This window comes from Procambarus clarkii, chromosome 63 (genome assembly GCF_040958095.1).
Source record: "Procambarus clarkii isolate CNS0578487 chromosome 63, FALCON_Pclarkii_2.0, whole genome shotgun sequence".
NCBI classification, from domain to species: Eukaryota; Metazoa; Arthropoda; class Malacostraca; order Decapoda; family Cambaridae; genus Procambarus; species Procambarus clarkii.
Genome location: NC_091212.1, coordinates 8,081,924 through 8,105,042, shown reverse-complemented (window position 1 = coordinate 8,105,042; position 23,119 = coordinate 8,081,924). Strand labels below are relative to the sequence as shown.

Genomic DNA, 23,119 nt, shown 5'->3' with positions numbered 1-23,119 from the left:
AAGAGTATAGTGAGATAAATAATCATTTGCCTCAGACTGTGTGGTTAGCTTAAGACTCATTTAATTAAAGCTTATAAAATTGTCAACCTGGTTACTATAGACAATTTGTTATTTTTAGAACAAGAGCATTTATCTACTGGATGACATGCTGTCTGCGGTGGATGGGCCGGTTGCTCAACACATCATGCGACACTGTATTCATGGATTTCTGGCAGGCAAAACAGTGCTAATTGCTACGAACAATATCAACCTCCTCACCAGGGTCGACTGGATCATTAACATCAAAAATGGAGAAATAGACTCTCAGGGTAAGATGAGCTTTATTATATTTTTTAATTACTGTTGTGTTTTGTGGGGAAACCCGCCAGTGGCTCTCTGATGCTAGCTTGCCGAGATTGCTCCATACTAAAATTCACATTATTTGCTCAGGTTCTGTTTAGCCTATTGGTCACCAGTTGGCTAAACAGAATGTAATTAATGTTCCCATTCAAAGGGCGGCAGGTCTCTGCGGCAGGTTCCAGGGGCCTCATCATGTTTGTGTTGCCCTGGGTCACCTCTCTGCTAATTTTCTCTTCTTCATCTTGAAAACTGCAGTCTCCTCTCCTTGGCGTGTCTCTTGTCTTTCTTCTCCATGGGGTATTTAGATTTAGGAAGCCACAAGGGGCACCCCACGAAAACCAGCTTTGAATATAATGAAATGCCTCTTTCAGGATAAATACCAGTGGCTCCCTGATCCCCTCCCTTTCTCCCTCACTCACTTTGTCAGTTGGTTGGTTACATCTGCTCCAGAACTGGCTTGGAAGGCTGGGGGAGACCTGGAACTCTTGGCTGCTCTCCCCAACCCTCTTTACTGATTAAGGGGTTAATGCTGCCGAGCTTGCACAAGTCTCAAAGAGATTCCATCATTTGTTTACATGGTTTGGAGAGTCCATTTGGCAGTTTTGAGGCTTCAGTCACTTTGAGCCCAGTACTGGTCTTTATTGGTTTGCTGACTTTCTGGATACTTTCCCAGTGGGGTGGCGGAGTGCCACTGGCGCCCTGCACCTCTGTCAGGGAGCCAAGCTCTGACTTTGATTTCCGGTAGGCCAACCAGAGCTTTATGGCTGATGTGAACTAGTAGTTGAGACATATCTCAGCAAGACAGCTTCAGGGAACCATCAGGAATTCTCCAGAAAGAGGTGTTTCATTACATTTAACACTTGTTTCTGGGAGAGTCCCTTGTGGCGACCTGAACCTATACACTATGATGGATCCCATGTACCAGTTTGCATCAACCGTGGAGTTCTTAGGCCTACCGAGAACAAGAACAAGAACCAGAACCTGCCCCCCCCCCTCCCTTCTCACAGAGGCACAGGAAGCAGTGACATTTCACCACCTCACTGGGAAGGCATCTAGAAAATCAGCGAGTCAAAACAAACCATTGCTGGGTTCAAAAGAGACTGAAGCCTTGAAACCCCCCTAATGAACTCCCCCCAATTATGAGGACATAATTGGTGAAGGTCCTCATTTTTCATCTATGAGTATTATGGGGAGCTAATACTACTGCACTATACCAGTACACAATGTCAACAAATGCACAATATCAACTAATACCACCACACTGTACCAAAATATTTACAGCCATTACCTGTTTACCTGTTTTTTCCTATTGTCTCTCATCTCTTACCGGGCCTCCTGGTTGGTGGTTTGGTAAACCAGGCTGTTAAGCACAGCTGCTTGCAGTCTGACATACGAGTCACAGCCCGGTTGATCAGGTACTGTATCCTTCGGAGGTGGTAATCGTGTTTGGCTAATTAATCAAGAGATCGGTTAGTTATACTGGTGATTTTGTAGATTTGGTGAGCAGTACCCTGCATGAATAACAAAAAATTATCATCCTTCATTCTGTCCAGTCAAAGTGTTCCCATTCACTGCTATTTCTTGAGTAATGCGTTCATTATATCTTCTTACTGCCTCACACCGCACTATATCTTATTTACCCCTTTCTTCCAGGCAAATGTGGTTAAAGGACAGTGGTGATAACATTGAATCAACATTGATGATGTTGATCCTATGTCGATTTAACATTTCTCGAGCATTTTTCTGGGGGGAGCCCCTACGGCTCCCTGGAGCTTATCGGGCTAATGTGTGTTATGTTAGACCGGGACATTAGCTATGGAGTTCAGACCTACCAGGGACCAGCGCCAGAACCTGGCCCCTTCAGAGAGGTTTCAGGGAGCAATGGCCCTGGAAAACCCCATATGGTTGGGGGTTTTCCTTATCTGCCATCGACCGGGGTTAGGCACCCAGAAAGGTAGGCGTAACAAAACAAACCCCACATGGTAAAAAACTACAACAAAAACCGAACAGAGAGGTAGAAAACTCCCTACAATCCCAAGGAAAACAATCAAATAATCAATTTACTGCCGTGCCGGTCGTCCGCGCAGCCCTCCCCTCCCCGGGAGGGGGAGGGGGGGGGGGCCCCCGGACCTCACCACGCCGGCTGCCGCCAGTTCGCAAGCTAGTGTCAACCGGGATAGACGCTTCTCTGGCCTCAAATTCCTTGGCGGTGTTTGCCTCGTGTGGCGTTCTCTGCTGTTGTTGTGGTGTGCGGTGGCCAGGAGTACTTCATCAGTGCCGGGGCTGCATGCGTCTAGGGCTTCCTTCCCTAGGCGCCCTGTGAGTACTGCCCTTGCGTGTCAGGGTTATCTTCTCTGGGGCGTTCGGGAACCGCTCCCGTAGAGGTTTTTGCTGCTCGGCATTTGCCTCGCCCTTGGGGCCAGCTGGGGCTTGGGGGCCCTTGTTTGGCCTTGGGTAGGGTGTGGTTTTGTGCTGGTTAGGGCGTCAAGGTGTTGCGCGGCCTGCCACCTAAGCGGCGACCGGTTCCTGTTGCTCTGGGGTCGGTGTACTTTTGCGGGGTTTTTGTTTTGTTTTGTTTTTGGTTGCCTGGTGGAGGTGCTGCGTCGTGGGCCCATAGTTCCCCTGGTATTGTTTTGGTGGCCCTCTGCTAGGCCCCCGTGCTTGTACACGTCCCAGGGGTTTTCAGTACAGTATTATCATTTACCCGTGTTTTGTTTGGGTTTCTTAACCGGTTAGCAACACCTTGCCCGGGCTTCCCGTAGTTGCTATCCTACGGGCCCTGGAAACCCCTGTCGGGGCTCGGGGACCCATGGATGCGTCTCCCGAGTTCCAGCCTGCCTTGTGCGGGTTTGAAGGTTGCAGTGTGCCCTTGTCTCAGGGTGACAGTCACCTGTTTTGCCTCCGTCATGCTGCCTGTTGGGTCAATGACACCTTTGACCCGGAGTCTTGCGAGTCCTGTTCTCTGCTTGTGCTCAGGTTTTACTCTGAGGATGTTCCTATTAGAGTACAGGCAGCATCAGCGTTGCATGTTAGATTTAGGTTATTGCAACGCGCTAGGTCGGTTTCCCGCCTGGATGCCCCGAGGCTGCCCCGTTTTGGCTTTAGGGACCCGGACCTGGGGGCGTTGATTGCTATGGCTTTGACTCCTACGCCCTCTGGTCCTTCCCCTGTGGTTCTTCCTGCACCACCCCCCCTGTGTCCGGCTCCGAAATGTATGCGGTTTTCGGCCTTGGCACAGGATTTAGTTGGTGGAGAGACTCGGGCTGCTTCGGGGGCTGCCCCATCCGGGTCGGGGACGGAGGCATTTGAGCCGGTTCCTCCTGCCGAGGCTTCTGGGTCCCACCAGCAGGCCCCCTTGTCTGCCTTTCCCTTGGACTCTACCTTTTCTTCAGGGGTAGAGGGTTTGGAGGACGGCTCTGCCCCGGGTCCCGACGTAAGGGATCCTGGGGCTGGGGAGGAGTCGGCCTGGGGGCCTTGGGCCCCCTGTGACCCCGCTTGGGTGCTTTTGCCTTCCCCACGGGGTTTATTGTTGCAGGGGGAGGCGTTTTCTTACCATCCCTCCCTGTATGAGTATGATTTGGGTTCGGCTCCTCCCCGGGTTCGGTTCCGGGCACCTTTGGGTACCTCGGCTCCGTCTTTACAGGGGTTTGCTACTTCCCGTCTCTCCGCGAAGGTGGCTCGGGAAGCTCTTGCTGCATACCTCTTGCGAGACCCGGGTTATGCCTCCCCAATGGATCCGTCCTCGTTTGAGTTCGGTTCTTCTTCCCGTTTTTGGGTGCGTTTGGAGGTTCCGGGGTCTTCCTGGCTAGCAGACTGCCCTTTCTTTTCGTTGGGGGCGTGGCATGGGTTCTGTCGGACCCGCACGCTTGATTGGCAGGAGACTGCTACTTTTATGCAGGTTTACCTGGGGGGCGAGTTTGAGCACCTTAATGCGTGCTTATTCGCTCCTGTGCTTTCTCGGGATGTTGGCCTTTTCCAGCTTCACGTGCAGGTTCCTCAGCTTTCGGCTTCATTGGTTGCGGAGGAGTTGCGCTCCCGTGGGCATTTGGCTTCGGTCTTGCGTTTCTTTTCCCTTCTCGAGCTCTCTTCTGCTTGGCTCGAGGAGGATGTGGGAGCGTTGAGTAAAGGGCCTTTGTCCGGGGCGCTTTCTTCGGCAGCTAGGGCGTCGGCTGCACTGTTGAAGCTCTTTGCGCCCATCCTGAAGGAAGCGGTGTCTCTGTTTTTTGCTTCTCGCCTCGCGTGCCGTCAGGCTGTGCTCGCCCTCTCTTTGGATTCCGCTTGGGCCCTGGCTCTTAGGTTTTCGTCTCCTTTTTGTCCGTTTGCTGTTTGCAGAGTCTGCAGTGTCCCAGTTTCTGCATGCGGCTTCGGCTAGTTGTCGTCCTATGGAGGACTTGTTGATTCTCCGGAGCAGTCGTTCTCGGCAGTTTCGGAGGGGTCGTGCCAGGGTTTCGGTTTCCGCTGGTCGAGGTGGGCCTTTGGTGCCAGTTTCTGAGCCGTTGTTCCCTTTGGGGCCAGCGTCGTCTGGGCGGCGCAGTGTTCGCCCTGTTCGACGGTTGGGTTCTCGTACGGGGCGTCGGCCCTTTCGCGGTTTGCCCCGTTGACGGGGCGATGGGGGGGAGGCTCGCTCTGTTTGCCCACGCTTGGTCCCACGATTTGTGGGCCTTTTCGGTCGTGTCATCCGGCCTGCGGTGGCGTTGGGCGACTCGTCCTCCTTTGGGGGGTTCGGGGCTAACAGGGCAGGTCTCTTCTCCTGCGCTTCGTCAAGTCATCTTGGAGTGGGTGCGCTTGGGCGTGGTCGAACCGACTACGTCCCTCAGGTGGGTTTCCCGCCTGTTTCCAGTGCCGAAACGGGACTGTGCGGATCTGAGGTTCATTCTGGACTTGTCCCGTCTGAACCCCTGGATTCCTTGCCCCTCCTTTCGGATGACTACTCTGTCTCAGGTCCGGCTTCTGTTGGAGCCGGGTGCCTGGATGGTGTCCCTGGACCTCAAGGACGCGTATTGGCACGTTCCTATTCATCCGGGGTTCAGGGACTGGTTAGGCTTCGTGGTAGGGCGTCACGCTTACCGTTTTCGATGCCTACCTTTTGGCCTGAATCTGGCACCTCGCGTTTTCACGCGTCTGACCCGAGTTGTGGTGACCCGTCTGCGTCTTCTAGGGATTCGGGTTTTGGCCTACCTCGACGACTGGCTGGTGTGGGCTCCCAGTCGGTCAGCTTGTCTGCTCGCCAGGGATTTGGTTCTTTCCCAGCTCGCCAGGTTCGGGTTCCTGGTGAACTGGAGGAAGTCCCATCTGGTTCCGTCCCAGGTTCGGACCTGGCTGGGTCTTATTTGGGATTCTCGGACCGCTTCCTTGTCTCTCCCTCCGGTGGCGTTGCGGCGGCTGCGGGACCGCCGTTTGCTGTTTCTGAGGGGGTCCCGGGTCACTCGGCAGTTGCTCGAGCGGTTGTGCGGGAGTCTGAACTTCGCCATGCTAGTCTACCCGCCGGGTCGGGTTTGGCTTCGGCGTCTGTTTTGGTTCCTTCGGGGACGTCCTTTCCGCCTCTCTCGCGATCGTTGGGTTCGCCCTCCGGGGGTCTTATGTCGGTTGCTGCGTCACCGTCTTCCTCTTCGGATTTTTCGGGGTTCGGTGCCTTGGCGCCTTCCCGAGCCCTCGCTCGATGTGTTCACGGACGCGTCGTCTCTCGGCTGGGGCTTTGTGACCAGTGCTCACCAGGCAGGCCAGGGACGGTGGGGTCCGTCCTTCCATCGGGCTCACAGCACGGTTCGGGAGTTCGCGGCTGTCTGGTTCGCGCTTCGGAGGATTCGGGTCGCTCGGGGATCGACCATTCGCCTCCATTCGGACTGTTCTCCAGTGGTTCATTGCCTGAACCGCGGGGGTTCTCTTCGGTCCTTGGCTCTTTGGGGTTGGTCCCTTCGAGTGGTTCGTCTGCTGGATTCTCGGGGTTTGGCTCTCCGTGCGGTTCACGTCCGGGGAGTGTCTGGCGGACGGTCTGTCTCGCTTCCTTCCCCTGTCCACGGAATGGACGGTCGACGACGACTCGTTTCGTTGGATCTGCCAGACATACGGTCTCCCAGATGTGGACCTCTTCGCGTCGGCGTGGTCCCGGCGTCTCCCTCTATATGTGACGCCCTTCCCCGACTGCGAGGCGTTCGCGGTGGATGCCTTTCGGCAGGACTGGTCGAGGTGGGGTTACCTGTACCTTTTTCCTCCGGTCCAGCTGTTGCTTCGGGTTCTGGTTCGGTTAGAGACATTCCCGGGGAGAGTAGTCCTCGTGGCCCCTTGGTGGCCGGCCCAGCCTTGGTTTCCGGTGCTTTTGGCTCGGTGCCCGAACCCGGGACGTTTCCCGCGGCTCCGCCTCTTTCAGCAGGTCGGCCCGATCCGGTACGGGGCTGGTTCGACCTTCTCCTCTGCTCTTCGCGTCTGGTCTTTTTGACGCGGGTGTATCACCATTTCTATGGTGATCAGGTGGCTTCTTTGATGGTGTCCCACCTGAGAGCTTCGTCTAGGCGACAGTATGAAGTTTCCTGGCGTTCCTTTCGCCATTTTCTGGCTCTTCGTAGGTTGTCTTTTCTTTCGGATCGGGTTGTTTTGTCCTTCCTTACTTGGCTTTTTCAGGACCGTCATTTGATGCCTAATACTGTCGCCTCGTATCGTGCGGCGCTGGCGGAGCCGCTCCAGCTCGCTTTCGGGGTGGACGTCACATCCGCCCCGTTTCGTAAGCTTTCCCGTGCTATGTTTCACCTTCGGCCTGCTCATGCGCCGCCTCAGCCGTCCTGGTCCTTGGACAGGGTGCTCTCCTATCTTTCCTCTCCTCGGTTTGTGGTGGCCCCTTCGGTTCCTGATTGTTTTTCCAAGGCTTTGTTTTTGTTGGCATTGGCCTCTGGGGGCCGGGTAGGGGAGCTTCATGTTCTCCTCCGGCGCAGGGGTTACTGCTCTTTTGGTCCTGGGGGTAGGTTTGTCCGTTTGCAGCCTTCTCCGTCCTTTCTGGCGAAGAACGAGACGGCTGCTTTCCGGAGGGGTCCGTGGGTCATTGATGCTTGGTTGGTTCGGCCGCGGGTGCATCATGTGTTGTGTCCTGTTGCTGCACTTCGCCGTTACCTGCGCGCTTCGGCCGGAGTGGCTGGGGATGCGCTTTGGGTTGATCCGGTTTCCCTCGTTCCCTGTTCCAGGGCTCGGGTCTCCCAGGTTGTCCGCAGGGTTATTAAATCTAGCCAGCCTGCGGTCTATCCTCGCGCCCATGACGTTAGGAAGTTTGCGGCTTTGGCTGCCGTGTTTGGTAATATGTCTTGGGCTCATATTCGGGCGCGTGGATTTTGGAAGTCGAACAGGGTCCTGGCCTCCCGTTATTTGGTGAATGTCCCTGCTCCTCGTCATTCTTGTGTTGCTTTGGGTCGCAGGTTGCAGCCAGTTGTCTCGACTTCGAGTTGAGGAGTTTGTGGCCACCGCCTCCCGGGTAAGTCCCATTTTTCCTTCTCTTTGGGTATGTAGCTCCAGGGAGCCGTAGGGGCTCCCCCAGAAAACCAGCGTTGAATGTAATGAAACGCCATTTTCTGGGTGAGCCCCGGAGGCTCCCTGGATACCCTCCCTCCCATCCGGTCGGCGGGATTTTTCGCGTTGGTTGAAGCCTAGTTTCCGAACTGACGGCAGCCGGCGTGGTGAGGTCCGGGGCCCCCCCCTCCCCCTCCCGGGGAGAGGAGGGCTGCGCGGACGACCGGCGCGGCAATAAATTGATTATTTGATTGTTTTCCTTGGGATTGTAGGGAGTTTTCTACCTCTCTGTTCGGTTTTTGTTGTAGTTTTTTACCATGTGGGGTTTGTTTTGTTACGCCTACCTTTCTGGGTGCCTAACCCCGGTCGATGGCAGATAAGGAAAACCCCCAACCATATGGGGTTTTCCAGGGCCATTGCTCCCTGAAACCTCTCTGAAACCTCTGGCGCTGGTCTCTGGTAGGTCTGAACTCCATAGCTAATGTCCTGGTCTAACATAACACACATTAGCCCGATAAGCTCCAGGGAGCCTCCGGGGCTCACCCAGAAAATGGCGTTTCATTACATTCAACGCTGGTTTTTTGCCTGCTGGGTTCTTGGTCTTCCATGACCTATCCTCATATCCATTCATTAGATCTGCATATATTCATGGATTTCCTCTTCCTCTTGTTTTCAATTGATTGTATCTACTGTATATAAATAACCCAACTCACTTAAGTGAAAAAAAGAGAAAGTGACAACTTCGGTCTAGGATCCTCGTCACCTCACATCTCCAGAATAGAGAGAAACATCGGGTTATTTGTTATTACACACATTATTGTGACTTATTCTCTGTATACTGTGTCTCACTACATAAATGTTATCAGTAAAAATCCTGGATGTTTAATGTGATTGATTATATTACTTTTAGAGCCATGATTATATGATTACTATTAGAGCCCTAAACTACTTTAGTAAATATTAATTTTAATGTTTGTTGCAGGACCTCCTGCAGTTCTCTTGCCAAAGCTTGTCTCAGAAGAGGAAATTTCAGATGACTGGTGGGATGAGGCCACGAATAATCAATTATCCGGGGCGGTTGCTAGTAAGCACTCCTTGGATATATTTGCTACAGGACATAGCAAGAGTATTGACACAACGCTAAGGGTATGACCATGATGTTAAGGTGTTGGACTGGGTCTTGTAACAGCAGGGGCATTGGGTACTCAGAATTGAACCCTATTTAAAGACACATAGTACATTGGTGACAGCAGGGGCAGTAATTATTTGTTACATAAAGTCACTAATTATGCACAGCATTTTAGGCCTATCTTACAATTATTTAGTCAGCTGTGTTTCAAACTGATTAGGGAAGTACTTAATATTATACGAGAAGCTAACTTTATTTATCAGTAATATTTTATTCAAAGCATGTAATCAAGTGCCACAACATACCGATGCTAGAGGAATGTGTATAGAGTAGAGTGTTTTCTTTTTCAGAGCACTACTGAGGAAGAGCGGGATTATGGAGAGTTGAGTGGTGCTGTTTACTGGACTTACATCACTTCGGTGGGTGGAATGCTCTCCGCCACTGTCTTCTTCTCCATGATACTCATGCAGGCCTCCCGCAACCTGACCGACATGTGGTTGGCTCACTGGGTGTCACAAGTTCATAAGGAAAACAGGTTAGTATGATTTGAGCTGATTTATACAAAGTAAGTTCCAATAAGAAATATAAGAAATATAGACAAAACAATTGTGCATTGTTCAGAATGCAGTTGTGTTGAGAAAACCAGTAGATAAGTTGCTTGAGGAAGTGGTAGACCAGTTGGGTTGTTATGGGTATGTGTGACTGCATTACCTTCCATGATGAAGTTATCACAAGACAAACCTGGCCTCAGACAGGGCTCAGGAGGTAGAAGAACTCTCAGAACCCACTCCAGGTATACTGTACTTCAAGTAACTAGGCTGAAAACCAATAATCCAACCTTTCCCCTCCCCAACACACACACATGAAATTAAACAAAAGTACACTGTAATGATATATCAGTCTGTGGCATCTATTATTGTTTTTCTGTTACAATTGTCATTGTTATTTATATTAAAGAGTGATCTTACAGTATATTATTGCATTACCTTTCCAGCTCCGGATTGAGGGTACTTGATGATGATGATACCGGGTCGTGGTTACACACTGGAAATGGTTCCAATTTTTCCTTCAAACCAACCAGTCAGGTATGTATAGTGTGGTAATTGTATACATTGAAGCTGTAACCCACCTGCCCCTCATCACCCATCCCCCTTCCTCTCCCTGCACCATCTTGATATACCCTAACCTAACTGTAAGAATGGGCGACTTTCTTTTTTTAATGAGCTGCTGCACTCCTGTCTCTGTTGAGGTCACTAGAGATAGTGGGCCTCGGTTAAAGCCCACAGACAAGAATGTGTGAGGGCAGCCCGTGATTGAAAAAAAATAATTAAAAGTAAAGTAGTTATTAAATGTGATCTAAGGGGAACAGTGAGAAATCACACAATAGTGAAATGTCAATCTAACATGTTAACCCAATACTAATGTTTCATTTAAGGACAAAATGTTGGGGAATTGGAAGGGAAAAAGACCAAAGGAGCATTGGTATAATTGAAGCATGAACCTTGCCAGTCCAGAGCCGATAACTTGGAAATGCCAGCCGGTCAAAATTAAAAAAGTTGCACAAATATTTGTGTAACTGCTGACATGTAATTAGACACTTAATAGCATAGGCCTACTGTGCCTCTGTGAGAGAGCCAGATTCTGGCTTTGATCTGTGGTAGGCAAAATTGAACAGCTGTAACTGTTCAGAGCTGTGCAGGTGACTGTCGTGAACCCTTAAATGGAGCAGTCTGAGAGAGAGCACTTGGGAGCTACCGGGGCTCTACCATTTCATTACATTCAATGCTAGTTTTCTGGGGGGAGCCCCGTCGGCTCCCCGGAGCTATCCCAGGCTGATATGCTAATGTCAGACTTTGGCATCAGTCATGTGTATGGAGTTCTTAGGCCTACCGGGGACCACGGCCAGAACCGGGCCCCCTCAGAGAGGCAAGGGGAGCAATGGCCTATAGAAGCCCCCGTGTAGTTGGAAGCATTCTATGTCTGCCATCGACCGGAACAGGCACCCAGAAAGGTAAGCGCCCCAAAACAAACCCCTATTCTGGTTAAAATTGCTACCTAATACCGAACTAGTGGATAGAACTCCCCAACCGAAAACAAGCAAATTAGTGTGACGTCACACACTGCCGCGCCGCTGTCTGCGCAGCTCCCCCCTCCCCGGGAGGGGGAAGGGGGAGCCCCAGACCCCCCGCGCCGGCTACCCACACCTCAGTTCTTGAGGCTGATGCTATGGGCGATGGTCGTGTGCTCAGCTGGTTCGATCTTCTCCTCGAGTCTTCGCGTATGGTTTTTTTGACTCGAGTCTATCATCATCTCTATGGTGATCAGGTGGCCTCCTTGTTGGTGTCCCACCTGAGGGCTTCTTCTCGGCGGCAGTATGAAGTTTCCTGGCGGTCCTTCCGTTTCTTTTTGCGTCTTCGTCGTGTTAGCTCCTTGTCTGTTCGGGTGGTCTTGTCCTTCCTCTCGTGGTTGTTTCAGGACCGTCATCTTATGCCTAACACTGTCGCTTCGTATCGTGCGGCGCTGGCGGAGCCGCTTCAGCTTGCTTTCGGTATCGATGTTACGTCTGCGCCGTTTCGCAAGCTGTCTCGTGCATTGTTTCACCTCCGGCCTGCTCATGCGTCGCCTGAGCCGTCCTGGTCTTTGGACAGAGTGCTCGCTTTCCTTTCATCTCCTCGTTTCGTTGTGGCCCCTTCGGTCCAGGATTGTTTTTCCAAGGCACTTTTCTTGTTGGCTTTGGCCTCTGGGGGTCGGGTAGGGGAGCTTCATGCTCTCCTCCGGCGCAGGGGTTTCTGCTCTTTTGGTCGTGGTGATAGTTTTGTTCGTTTGCAGCCGTCTCCTTCTTTTCTGGCGAAGAATGAGACTGCTGCGTTCCGGAGGGGTCCATGGGTGGTTGATGCTTGGTTGGTCAGGCCGGGGGTGCATCATGTTTTGTGTCCGGTTGCGGCGCTTCGCCGTTATTTGCGCGCCACAGCTTCTGTGTCCGGGGACGCGCTGTGGGTTGATCCGGTTTCCCTTCTTCCCTGTTCGCGGGTTCGGGTCTCTCAGGTCGTCCGCAGGGTTATTAGGTCTAGCCAGCCTGCGGTCTATCCCCGTGCCCATGACGTTCGTAAGTTCGCGGCTCTTGCTGCCGTCTTTGGGAATATGTCTTGGTCTGATATTCGGGCGCGGGGATTTTGGCGGTCGAACAGGGTCCTGGCTGCTCGTTACCTTGTGAATGTCCCTGGCCCTCGTCGGGCCTGTGTTGCTTTGGGTCGGCGGTTGCAGCCAGTTGTCTCGGTTTCGAGTTGAGGGGTGAGCGACGACCGCCTCCCGGGTAAGTCCCTCTTTTTCTGTCTGTGGGTAGTTAGCTCCGGGGAGCCGACGGGGCTCCCCCCAGAAAACCAGCGTTGAATGTAATGAAACGCCATTTTCTGGGTGAGTCCCGGAGGCTCCCCGGCATCCCTCCCTCCCTCCGGTCGGCGGTTTTTCGCGTTTTTGACATCCAGCCTCAAGAACTGAGGTGTGGGTAGCCGGCGCGGGGGGTCTGGGGCTCCCCCTTCCCCCTCCCGGGGAGGGGGGAGCTGCGCAGACAGCGGCGCGGCAGTGTGTGACATCACACTAATTTGCTTGTTTTCGGTTGGGGAGTTCTATCCACTAGTTCGGTATTAGGTAGCAATTTTAACCAGAATAGGGGTTTGTTTTGGGGCGCTTACCTTTCTGGGTGCCTGTTCCGGTCGATGGCAGACATAGAATGCTTCCAACTACACGGGGGCTTCTATAGGCCATTGCTCCCCTTGCCTCTCTGAGGGGGCCCGGTTCTGGCCGTGGTCCCCGGTAGGCCTAAGAACTCCATACACATGACTGATGCCAAAGTCTGACATTAGCATATCAGCCTGGGATAGCTCCGGGGAGCCTCCGGGACTCACCCAGAAAATGGCGTTTCATTACATTCAACGCTGGTTTTTTCATGCATATCACACTGTAGAACTTTTAATTCACAAAATTGTTTAGTTGACTGTGTATATTAAAAAAAAATCAGAATTTGAGCAGTTAATACTAATATAATAATAATATATTTTGTTGGGGAGGAGTGTATGATTACCTAAGTGTAGTTCCTAAGTGTAATTACCTAAGTGTAGTTACAGGATGAGAGCTACGTTCGTGGTGTCCTGTCTTCCCAGTACTCTGTCGTATAACACTTTAAAGGTTTTGGTCTCCACCACCTTCTCACTTAGCATGTTCCAACTGTCTACCACTGTTTGCAAAAGTAAACATTCTAATGTTTTTATGGCAAGTTTATTTAGTTAGCTTAAATGTATGGTTTCTTTGTTCTTGAAGTTCCGGGTATAAAAAATTATTCTTTATCAATTTTGTCGATTCTTGTTACAGTTTTGTATGTAGTGATCATATTGCCTCTTTTTCTTATTTCTTCTAGTTTTGGCATAATTAATGCCTCTAGTCTCTCCTCGTATTTCTTGTCTTTTGGTTCCAGAAACCATTTTGTTGTATGTCTTAGCACCTTTTTCCAGTTTATCAATGTGCTTCTTGAGATACGGTCACCATACAACTGTTGCATATTCCAATTTTGGTCTCACAAAAGTCATGAACAGTTTTCTTTAGTATTTCACCATCCATATAATTAAAAGTCATTCTGAAGTTGGAAAGTGATGCATATGCTCCTCTCACAATGTTCTTTGTGTTCCTCTGGTGATGATCTACTGCCCAAAACCATCCCAAGATCTCTTTCTTTGTTAGAGCTCTTTAATTCCTTTCAACATAATTTGTAGGTTGTGTGTGGCCTATTTCTCCTATTCCACATTCCATAACATGGCATTTATTCACACTGAATTCCATTTGCTACGTGGTACTCCATGCACTTATTTTGTTTAGGTTATTTTGAAGGGCATGGCAATTGTCTAGGTCTTCCATCTTCCCTAGTAGGTCTGCATCATCAGCAAACATGTTCATATAATTCTGTATTCCTTCTAGTAAATCATGTATGTAGACGATAAACGTTACTGGTGCAAGAACTAAACCCTGTGGTACTCGGCTAGTAACACTCCTCCAGTCGGATATATTGCCTTTGGTTACTGCCCTCATCTTTCTGGCAGTTAGAAAATTTTTCATCCATGTCAGAAGTCTTCCTGTCACCCCTTCAGCATGTTCTAGTTTCCAAAACAACCCCTTGTGTGTGTGGGACTCTTGTCAAAATCAGTTTTTAGGTCCGGATAAACAGTCAATCCAACCATCTTTTTCTAGTAGAAACTGACATATATAGCACCTCAACTCTTCACTGGCTTTATACTACATTTCCTTTCATATCGTTCACTACAGAATGTTGTTATTTTACTGTCCCTAATTTGCACAGTAAAATTACAGCATATTGGATTGAATGATATGGAAGGAAATGCAGAATAGAGCTAGTGAAGAGTAGAGGTGCCATAGGTACAATCAAAAGACACTGTTTGAACATCAGAGGTCTACGGTTGTTCAGTATTCTCCCAGCAATTTTAAGAAATATTGCCGGAACAAAATGGGAAGTTTTAAAGAAAAAGCTAGATAGTTTTCTGCAAGAAATAATAGACCAACCGAGATGTAGTGGATATGTGAGCTTTCGGACCGCTCCAATTTTTGGCTCTAACCTGCTGGACCAAACTCTCACAGCCAGGTCTCAGGCTTGAGGGAGTAGAAGAACTCCCCGAACCCCATCCAGGTACAATCCAAGTATAACCTCTGTGGCTCTAATCATGGAAGCAAAGTAGATTTGTTACACAGGATCTTCCTGTTCGAAAGCCATACTGTGTCTGATTTTCTCCAGGTATTTTATTTATTTGATTTTAACTATTTTTGTAGTGTTTTGACTACCACGCTTGTTAATGATACTGGTCTATAATCTATCCTGGACACAAAGCTGTCTGGAATATCAGTTGAAGTAGAATTCTTAGCTCAGGAGTATATTCTCCCAGCATCCAAGGTGAAACTCCATCTGGTCTGGTGCTTGTTCTCCTGAGCACTCGATACCTTTCCATACCTAAGCTTCGCCTCCATTTGTCAGGACTGGGAGTACTGTAGTAATACCAGTCCTTTCTTTTATAACTTTCATATTAACATTCCTTCCTCTCATTATATTGCTTCAGGTGTGAAAGCTTTTATTATATGTAAGAAAGTCTCGAAATATTTTATCCTAACATAAAGTGCGGCTAATATTTTATTTTCTAACAGTTTGTGGCAGCACAAGAATCATCTGGAGCAGATTTTTCTACGGCGGTGGATCCCAGCACCAAGTTCTACCTTACTGTCTATGGGATTTTGGCAGCATCCAACTCTATCTTTACCTTAATGAGAGCTTTCCTCTTTGCCTACGGAGGCATCTGTGCCGCTAAAGCCCTCCACAGACAACTCCTGGATGTTGTTCTTTACGTAAGTGTGTTTAAGATGTTGAGGTGCGTGATAATAGGAATATTTTTGTAGGTTTAACCGAGAGTTTTAGTTTTCCATTTTAAGTTCATATCTAATTCTTGTTTGAATCATTGGCCGAGTTGTTCGGTAGTTTTGTGCCTTCTTGTTTTGTGAACCATGCAGTTGTCTGTACAGTAAAGCTTCGTGTGCTTTCTGTTTGTTTTCCTGGTGGGTTGGTGAACTGTCACTCACACTCTGTACCAGAGTATGAGGCGCGCCTGGTTCTGGTTATGGTCTCTGGTAAGCCAAACAGTGCTCCTGCGGCTGGTGTCACCCAGTAACTCGGAGCAATCTCAGCGAGATAGCTGCAAGAAGTCACCTTGAGGACTTCTCCAGAAATCCACACTTTGTACTATTGAGAGTTTAAAGGACATAACAAAAAGTGAATCAGACTAATATTAAACCAAAACTAAATTTTCTTAGGCCTTATATAAGCAATATCAGGCCTAATTTAGTAGAGCTGTATTATACAAGGTATTATACAGGGTACTATACAAGGTAGGACAATGTGACATTGGTGGAAGCTGAACAGTCTATTGAGTTGCAGAGGTGTAAGGAAGTTCTTGTTCCCTGTAAGAGTGGTCAGCAAGTGGAATACATTGAAGGAAGAAGTTGTTGAAGCCAATTCCATCCACAACTTTAAAAAAAAATATACTGAAAATGTTAATGTTGAGAGAGGTAATTAGAATGGCGGGTATAGATGATTGGGAGGTGGGGCACACGGAGTTAGATCTCACTCCCCAGAGTCACTGATAGGTCGGCACTAGGCCTAGCTAAAGTCAGGTTTGGTTGTTGTCTTCTTCCTCAGGCCCTCTACTAAATTAATATTGTGCTACCAAGCATTGAGTTTTTTTTTTTTAAGTGTAAAGTCTCTATATTTTGTACATTCCACCCATTTTTGTAAGGGTTACTGTATAATAATTTTCTAATAGCTTACTCTATTATTACAGGCTATTCATGCCCGTGCCACCTCTTGGGTGGCTTAATCTTCATCAATCAGTCAATCATTACTGTATTAAATTTGTTCTGGTACCAAACTATATCATAATTTTCTGGTAGCTTACTATATTATAATAATCTCTTTACAGGCAAAAATGACATTCTTCGACAACAACCCAATGGGTCGGATCTTAAACCGGTTTTCTTCAGATCTCTACACTGTGGACGACTCTCTGCCCTTCCAGATGAACATTTTCCTTGCTCAGGTTTTTGGACTACTAGGTTAGTGAGTGTGTTGTTTAATGAGGATGCACGTTGTCACAAGCGTCCAATCCATTAACAGTGTGACTTACTGTGAAAGATTAAAACACAGTAATAATTTATCATTTTCTGAGCATTGGCCTTGATATGTTAGATGGGTGGGTTGGGTTTGTACATTTCTGGCTAAGCAAAACCTTGCATCTTCTGTGGAGAACCCTTCCGGCTCCCCAGAGCTATGCCGGGCTGAAGTGTATATATTAGACTGTGGCAACAGTCAATTGGAGTTCTAGGCCTACCGGGGACCAGAGCCAGAACCGGGTCCCCTCAAGAGAGGCACGTGGGGCAATGGCCTATAGACATCCCACATGCACATGTGTAATTGAAAGCAGTCTATGTCTGACATCTACCAGGTCATCTCGAGATAACCTCAAGGTCAGGCACCCAGAAAAGTAGTTGACCAGACCACACACTAGAAGGTGAAGGGACGACGACGTTTCGGTCCGTCCTGGACCATTCTCAAGTCGATTGTGATGAGGAAGTAGAGACAGGCGATAAATAGGCAAGAGAGGGGTGAGGAGGAAAGATGTAGTAGAGGGGATAATAGGAAAACGAACTGCAGAGAGCCTATTGGCCCATGCGAGGCAGCTCCTATTAACCACCGAATGCGAAGGAGATAAGAGATAATAAGAGGAATAAGAAGAGGATAGCAAGGGAACGTAGAAGACAATGGACAGAAAAAAAGAGAGAAGAGAGAAAGAAAAGGAAAGAGAAAGAAAAGGAAAGAGAAAGAAAGATAAATGGAAGGGGGTAGGCTTATGTTAGGTCACGTTTGTTAGAAAGATTAAAGCATTTGAGTATATACTGTGAAAGGAAAGAGTCCACAGCAACAAAGCCAGGACTCAAGTTCATGTTGGGTACATTGTGTATTAGAGCCAATTCAACAAGACGGCGTCTGTGTAGAGTAGAGGCAGGAAAGATTATTTTGGAGGAAGACCAATCAATAGGATGATTGGACCAATCAATGGATCATCCCATTGATTGGTCTTCCTCCAAAATAATCTTTCCTGCCTCTACTCTACACAGACGCCGTCTTGTTGAATTGGCTCTAATACACAATGTACCCAACATGAACTTGAGTCCTGGCTTTGTTGCTGTGGACTCTTCCCTTTCACAGTATATACTTAAATGCTCAAATCTTTCTAACAAATGTGACGTAACGTTTCTTTACTGGGTGTGTTACCCGTTCTGTCAGACCCACACGCTTGACTGGCGGGAGTTGACTACAGTTGTTCGGTTTACCTGGGGGACGAGTTGTAGCACCTCAATGTGTGCTTGTTTACCCCCGTGCTTTCTCATGATATCGGCCAGGTGCGGCTTCACGTGCAGGGGGTTCTCTCCTTGTGTGAGGCAGATGGTCAGATATGGTGAGTGTGTGAGGCAGATGGTCAGACATGGTGAGAGTGTGAGTATGGGAGTAAGCAGGGATTGTGTTTATAGTGAATGAGAGATGGTTGGAACCATGTTAAATTCACTAAATAAAGTTGGAAGCACTTAGTGCTTCCATCTTTATTTAGTGAATTTAACATGCACAACGATGTCACAAGAATGTGATCTCTGTGATAAAATATTGATGTAGTATGATGGGATGGAACCCACATCCAAGGACTCCCCTGGCACACACACGACCAACTGAACCATGTTGAGATAGTCGGTAGTGTGTGTGTGCTTGGAGAGTCCAGTGATGGGGTTTGTCCCATCATACAGCCTCTCATCATGGTATAGTCGGTAGTGTGTGCGCTTAGAGAGTCCAGGGATACAGAGTCAATGCCCTTATATGGCCTCGGTATTTTATCTTCTGAATTTATCATCTCTGTGACAGAGAACTGACAAGGAGCGCTCTACACTTTGTCTTGTAAAGCAGTTAAGTGTCTCTTTGGATAAATAAAAGTAGGAAATAGGGTAATGACACTAGTACTTCACATATATAGTGTACAGATAAAATAGCCATGAAAATAAATTGGCATAGGTGGGCATACAGTTGATGTTCAGAAAAGTGCCCATGGTGGAGTTGAAAGGAATGACAGATCTGATTTTGGATTGTATTTGAGTTCAAAGATTTTAAGATAGTAATTTGATAAACCAACACTGAAATTGTTAAAAGGAACACATAAGAGGAGTTACAAATCAGTGTTCTGTAATAAAGAATGTAGTCCTATGATAACAATTATGAGCTGCTTATATAGGCCAAAATATAATTACCTAGTTAATTCTTTGTGAGTCCCTTACATAAGTAAAGTACTTTGATGTGTTTGTAAACTTAATTTGATTTGTCTTTCAGGTTCTGTTGTGGTGACTGTGTACGGCATGCCATGGATTACCTTATTGTACATTCCATTAGCCTTTGTGTATTATACCGTCCAACACTATTACCGTCATACCTCTCGTGATTTGAAACGACTGCACGCTGTCTCCCTCTCACCCTTGTATGAACATTTCACGGAAACATTGCAGGGTCTCCCTGTAATTCGTGCCATGAGGGCTGTACATAGGTAAGTATTGAATCTAACATTTTGTAATTTATTCCATTTTAATACGAGATTGGTACATTACATGACTTGTTATTGTAAAGCCACCATCAAATAAACTAGAGTTACACAGGTTCTAAATATATAAGGAATGCCTTTCATTCCATTTTCTGTCATAATTATACACACATTTATATACTGTAGAGGGATAGTCTTTATGTGAATAGATAGGGAGCCGGTCGGCCGAGCGGACAGCACGCTGGACTTGTGATCCTGTGGTACCGGGTTCGATCCCGGGCGCCGGCGAGAAACAATGGGCATAGTTTCTTTCACCCTATGCCCCTGTAACCTAGCAGTAAAATAGGTACCTGGGTGTCAGTCAGCTGTCACGGGTTGCTTCCTGGGGGTGGAGGCCTGGTTGAGGACCGGGCCGCAGGGACACTAAAAGCCCCGAAATCATCTCAAGGTAACCTCAAGATAGTGCTAATGTGACTGATATTTACAGGTTCAGTGTACGGGCAGACAGTCTCCTGGAGGTGAGCCAGCGTGCACAGTTTGATATCCAAATTGCCTCACAGTGGCTCAACTTGAGGCTTCAGCTGATTGGACTGGCCATGTTGGCGGGTGTGTCAGTTCTTGCCCTTCTCCACCACCATTTTGATACTATCGATGCAGGTGAGTGATTGTCTGGAGTGAACTTGTTAAGGTCTGTGCATTGTGTGTTTAACAATGACATCACTCGACAGCGTCTACAGGGAGTGAGATCTGTGTCAGTTGACTCTACTCTTACCTATCTGTATCTGATGCTTTCTGATTTCTTAATTTTCAAGTACTTTGCTGTTGTGGTTTTACACAACTTAAAATTTTTTACAATATCTTCTTATTACTGCATGACAGTACATGTGTATAAAAAATTTATATTAAACAGCAGCATTTATTTCAGGCATGGTTGGTCTGGTGATCGCATATGCCTTGACAGTGAGTAACTTCCTTAACAGTGTGGTTGGCTCTCTCACTGAAACTGAGCGGGAGCTGGTGAGCGTGGAACGAGTGCACCAGTACTTGCACGGGACAGAACAAGAGCGTCGTGAGGGCACCCTTCTTCCTCCGCTGGGTTGGCTTAGTCATGGCACGATTCGGTTCCAAAATGTCTACTTAAGATATCAGTTAGTAATGTACTTGATTGTATCTTTCATTTTGTGTATAAAAGAAAAGCTATTGTATTCATTACATGCAAAATATGTGGCATTAGATAGGATTAAAAATAAAAATAAATAAATGGAGTGTATCAGACACTGAATGGGTAATCAAATTAAAGCAAAAATGAATTTCATCTTTCACTTTTCAGAGCTCACAACCCTTACGCGCTACGAAAAGTAAACTTTGAAATCGGCACATCGGAAAAGGTTGGAATAATAGGCCGAACTGGAGCTGGGAAAAGTTCCATATTTATGGCACTTTTCCGTTTGGCAGAGGTGAGCCGGGGACATATCTTCGTGGATAACGTGGATATCTCGAAGCTGAGCCTTAAAAAACTGCGGTATGTTGTAACTGTGTCTATGAAAATGTACATTAAGTGGCAAAGATACTGGTGTAAATGTGTTTGTTGGTTCTGCACAATTATTAGTATCATCACTGTCATCACAATTATCATTATCATCACTGGTATGGCATCTCTTGTTTGAAACATTATTGTTATCCATCCTGTCATTTTTTCCCCCTTATGACAGCAATTTTATTGCGTTCTTTAAATGTAAGGTCTTCCGACATGATTACACCCAAATCCTTTACGTAGTTTTTTCGTTCTATGGTGTGATTTCCTCAGGATGGGCTGTCAATGCTGCCTCCTGTGGTGGTGGCCAAAACGCCAAACTGCCGTTTTCTTTTCTTGCGACCCTGTCTTGGGCTGTTGTTTGGACATGGGGTGTCTGGTCATCCTAGGTTTGGGCGGCCTTATATCTTGTTGGGGAGCCCGGGCCTTGGCACCCGTATGGTCTTGGCTTGCCTTTTGGGCCAAGTATCTCTTCTTTGTTGTTGTGCTGGCAGTTCTCCCTCCTCCTCCCTGATGCTTGCCTATTGACTCTTCTTCGTGGGTAGTTAGCTTCAGGGAGCCTCAAGGGGGCTCTCCCTAGAACCAATTTCTGGGTAAGCTCCAGTGGCTCCATGATGCCCTCTCCTCCTTCAGGTCGTCAGGAGATTTTCATCATCAGTGAACTGAGGGTGGAGCAGCTGGCTGACCCCTGGCTGCCTCCCTCCTCCCCACAAACGAGAGGAGATGTGGGGCAAACGAGCTGGCGCTAGTTTAATTAAATTTTGATCTTTTATTTACATTGTTGGGGGAGTTCTATAGCTATTTCTGGAGACTTTGGTCACCTTTAAAGCCAGCAGTGGTTCGTTTTGTTTCATTCACTTTCCTCGGTAGTGACATAAATGAATAGCTTATTATTATGTAAATGCCACTGCTCACCACACCTTTGTGAGAGGGCCAGGTTCTGGCTCTTGGTCCCTGGTAGGCCATAAACTCCATGACTGATGGGACCTGGTAGTATGACACTATAAGAGAGAGCTTCAGGGAGCCACCGGGGCTCGCCCAGAAATTGGCGGTGTATTACATTCAACACTTGATTTTTTTTCTAATTGTCTGGCGAATGCCACTTCTGCATACCTGCTATTTTCTCCACACCACCTCGTTTTGCTTTTATCAACTTTATTAAAGTACTTTTACATGTTACTCATCAATACAAGCACCATTTCCACATTTCTCTGCATACAGATGTATGGTATTTTCTCAATAATTTTCTAATATCGAAGTCAGTTATGTTCACATTTGCTCTGTTTAAAAAATTCTAATCTTCATACTTTTAAAATTATTCCTCAACCATTTTAGTTTTCCTCGTCTATTTGTTGAATTTTCAGGGAAAGTCAGTATACTTATTATTATATTCAAATACCCTGCAGGTCCAGCATGGCCATAGTGACACAGGATGTCCTCCTGTTTAGTGGAACTGTTCGAGAGAATCTAGACCCCTGTGCCGACTCTCTTGATGCACAAGTATGGCAGGCCATACAGTCGTGCCATCTCACCACACTGGTAAACAGTATGGGCGGTCTGGAGGCTCGCATTGATGAAGCAGGACGGACAATGTCAGCGGGGGAGAGGCAGTTGTTTTGCCTGGCCCGAGCACTGCTCTGCCGCACCAAGGTATCACCAGTGTTACTAATTAATTAATTAATTTTGAAGATATATATATATATATATTTATTTTATATAGCAAAGTTTTCATGAATTAATTGTTTTTCGACTACCTAATCTACCTAACCTAACCTAACCTAACTTTTTCGGCTACCTAACCTATAAAGATAGGTTAGGTTAGGTTAGGTTAGGTAGGGTTGGTTAGGTTCGGTCATATATCTACGTCAATTTTAACTCCAATAAAAAAAAATTGACCTCATACATAATGAAATAGGTAGCTTTATCATTTCATAAGCAAAAAATTTGAGAAAATATATTAATTCATGAAAACTTGGCTTATTAGGCAAATCGGGCCTTGCATAGTAGGCTGAGAAGTGCGTTCTGGCTATTAGGTACGACATATATATATATATATATATATATATATAGCCAGAACGCACTTCTCAGCCTACTATGCAAGGCCCGATTTGCCTAATAAGCCAAGTTTTCATGAATTAATATATTTTCTCTAATTTTTTGCTTATGAAATGATAAAGCTACCTATTTCATTATGTATGAGGTCAATTTTTTTTTATTGGAGTTAAAATTGACGTAGATATATGACCGAACCTAACCAACCCTACCTAACCTAACCTATCCTATCTTTATAGGTTAGGTAGCCGAAAAAGTTAGGTTAGGTTAGGTAGGTTAGGTAGTCGAAAAACAATTAATTCATGAAAACTTGGCTATATAAAATAAATATATATATATATATATAATATAATATAATATAATATAATATAATATAATATAATTTATTTGTAA

The 23,119-nt window shown here is 47.2% G+C and overlaps 1 protein-coding gene across 1 annotated transcript in view; it reads left to right on the top strand.

Annotated features, from left to right (window-relative positions):
* The window catches only part of LOC123765772 (ATP-binding cassette sub-family C member 10), a 60,377-nt gene that overhangs the window by 35,797 nt on the left and 1,461 nt on the right, over window positions 1-23,119 (top strand). Inside the window, exons 17-27 of the mRNA XM_045754503.2 lie at window positions 119-308; window positions 8,813-8,976; window positions 9,310-9,494; window positions 9,954-10,044; window positions 15,161-15,358; window positions 16,486-16,618; window positions 18,936-19,146; window positions 19,628-19,797; window positions 20,066-20,288; window positions 20,471-20,662; window positions 22,081-22,324. Of these exons, the coding sequence (XP_045610459.1) occupies window positions 119-308; window positions 8,813-8,976; window positions 9,310-9,494; window positions 9,954-10,044; window positions 15,161-15,358; window positions 16,486-16,618; window positions 18,936-19,146; window positions 19,628-19,797; window positions 20,066-20,288; window positions 20,471-20,662; window positions 22,081-22,324 (2,001 nt within the window). The remainder of the gene's footprint in view (window positions 1-118; window positions 309-8,812; window positions 8,977-9,309; window positions 9,495-9,953; window positions 10,045-15,160; window positions 15,359-16,485; window positions 16,619-18,935; window positions 19,147-19,627; window positions 19,798-20,065; window positions 20,289-20,470; window positions 20,663-22,080; window positions 22,325-23,119) is intronic.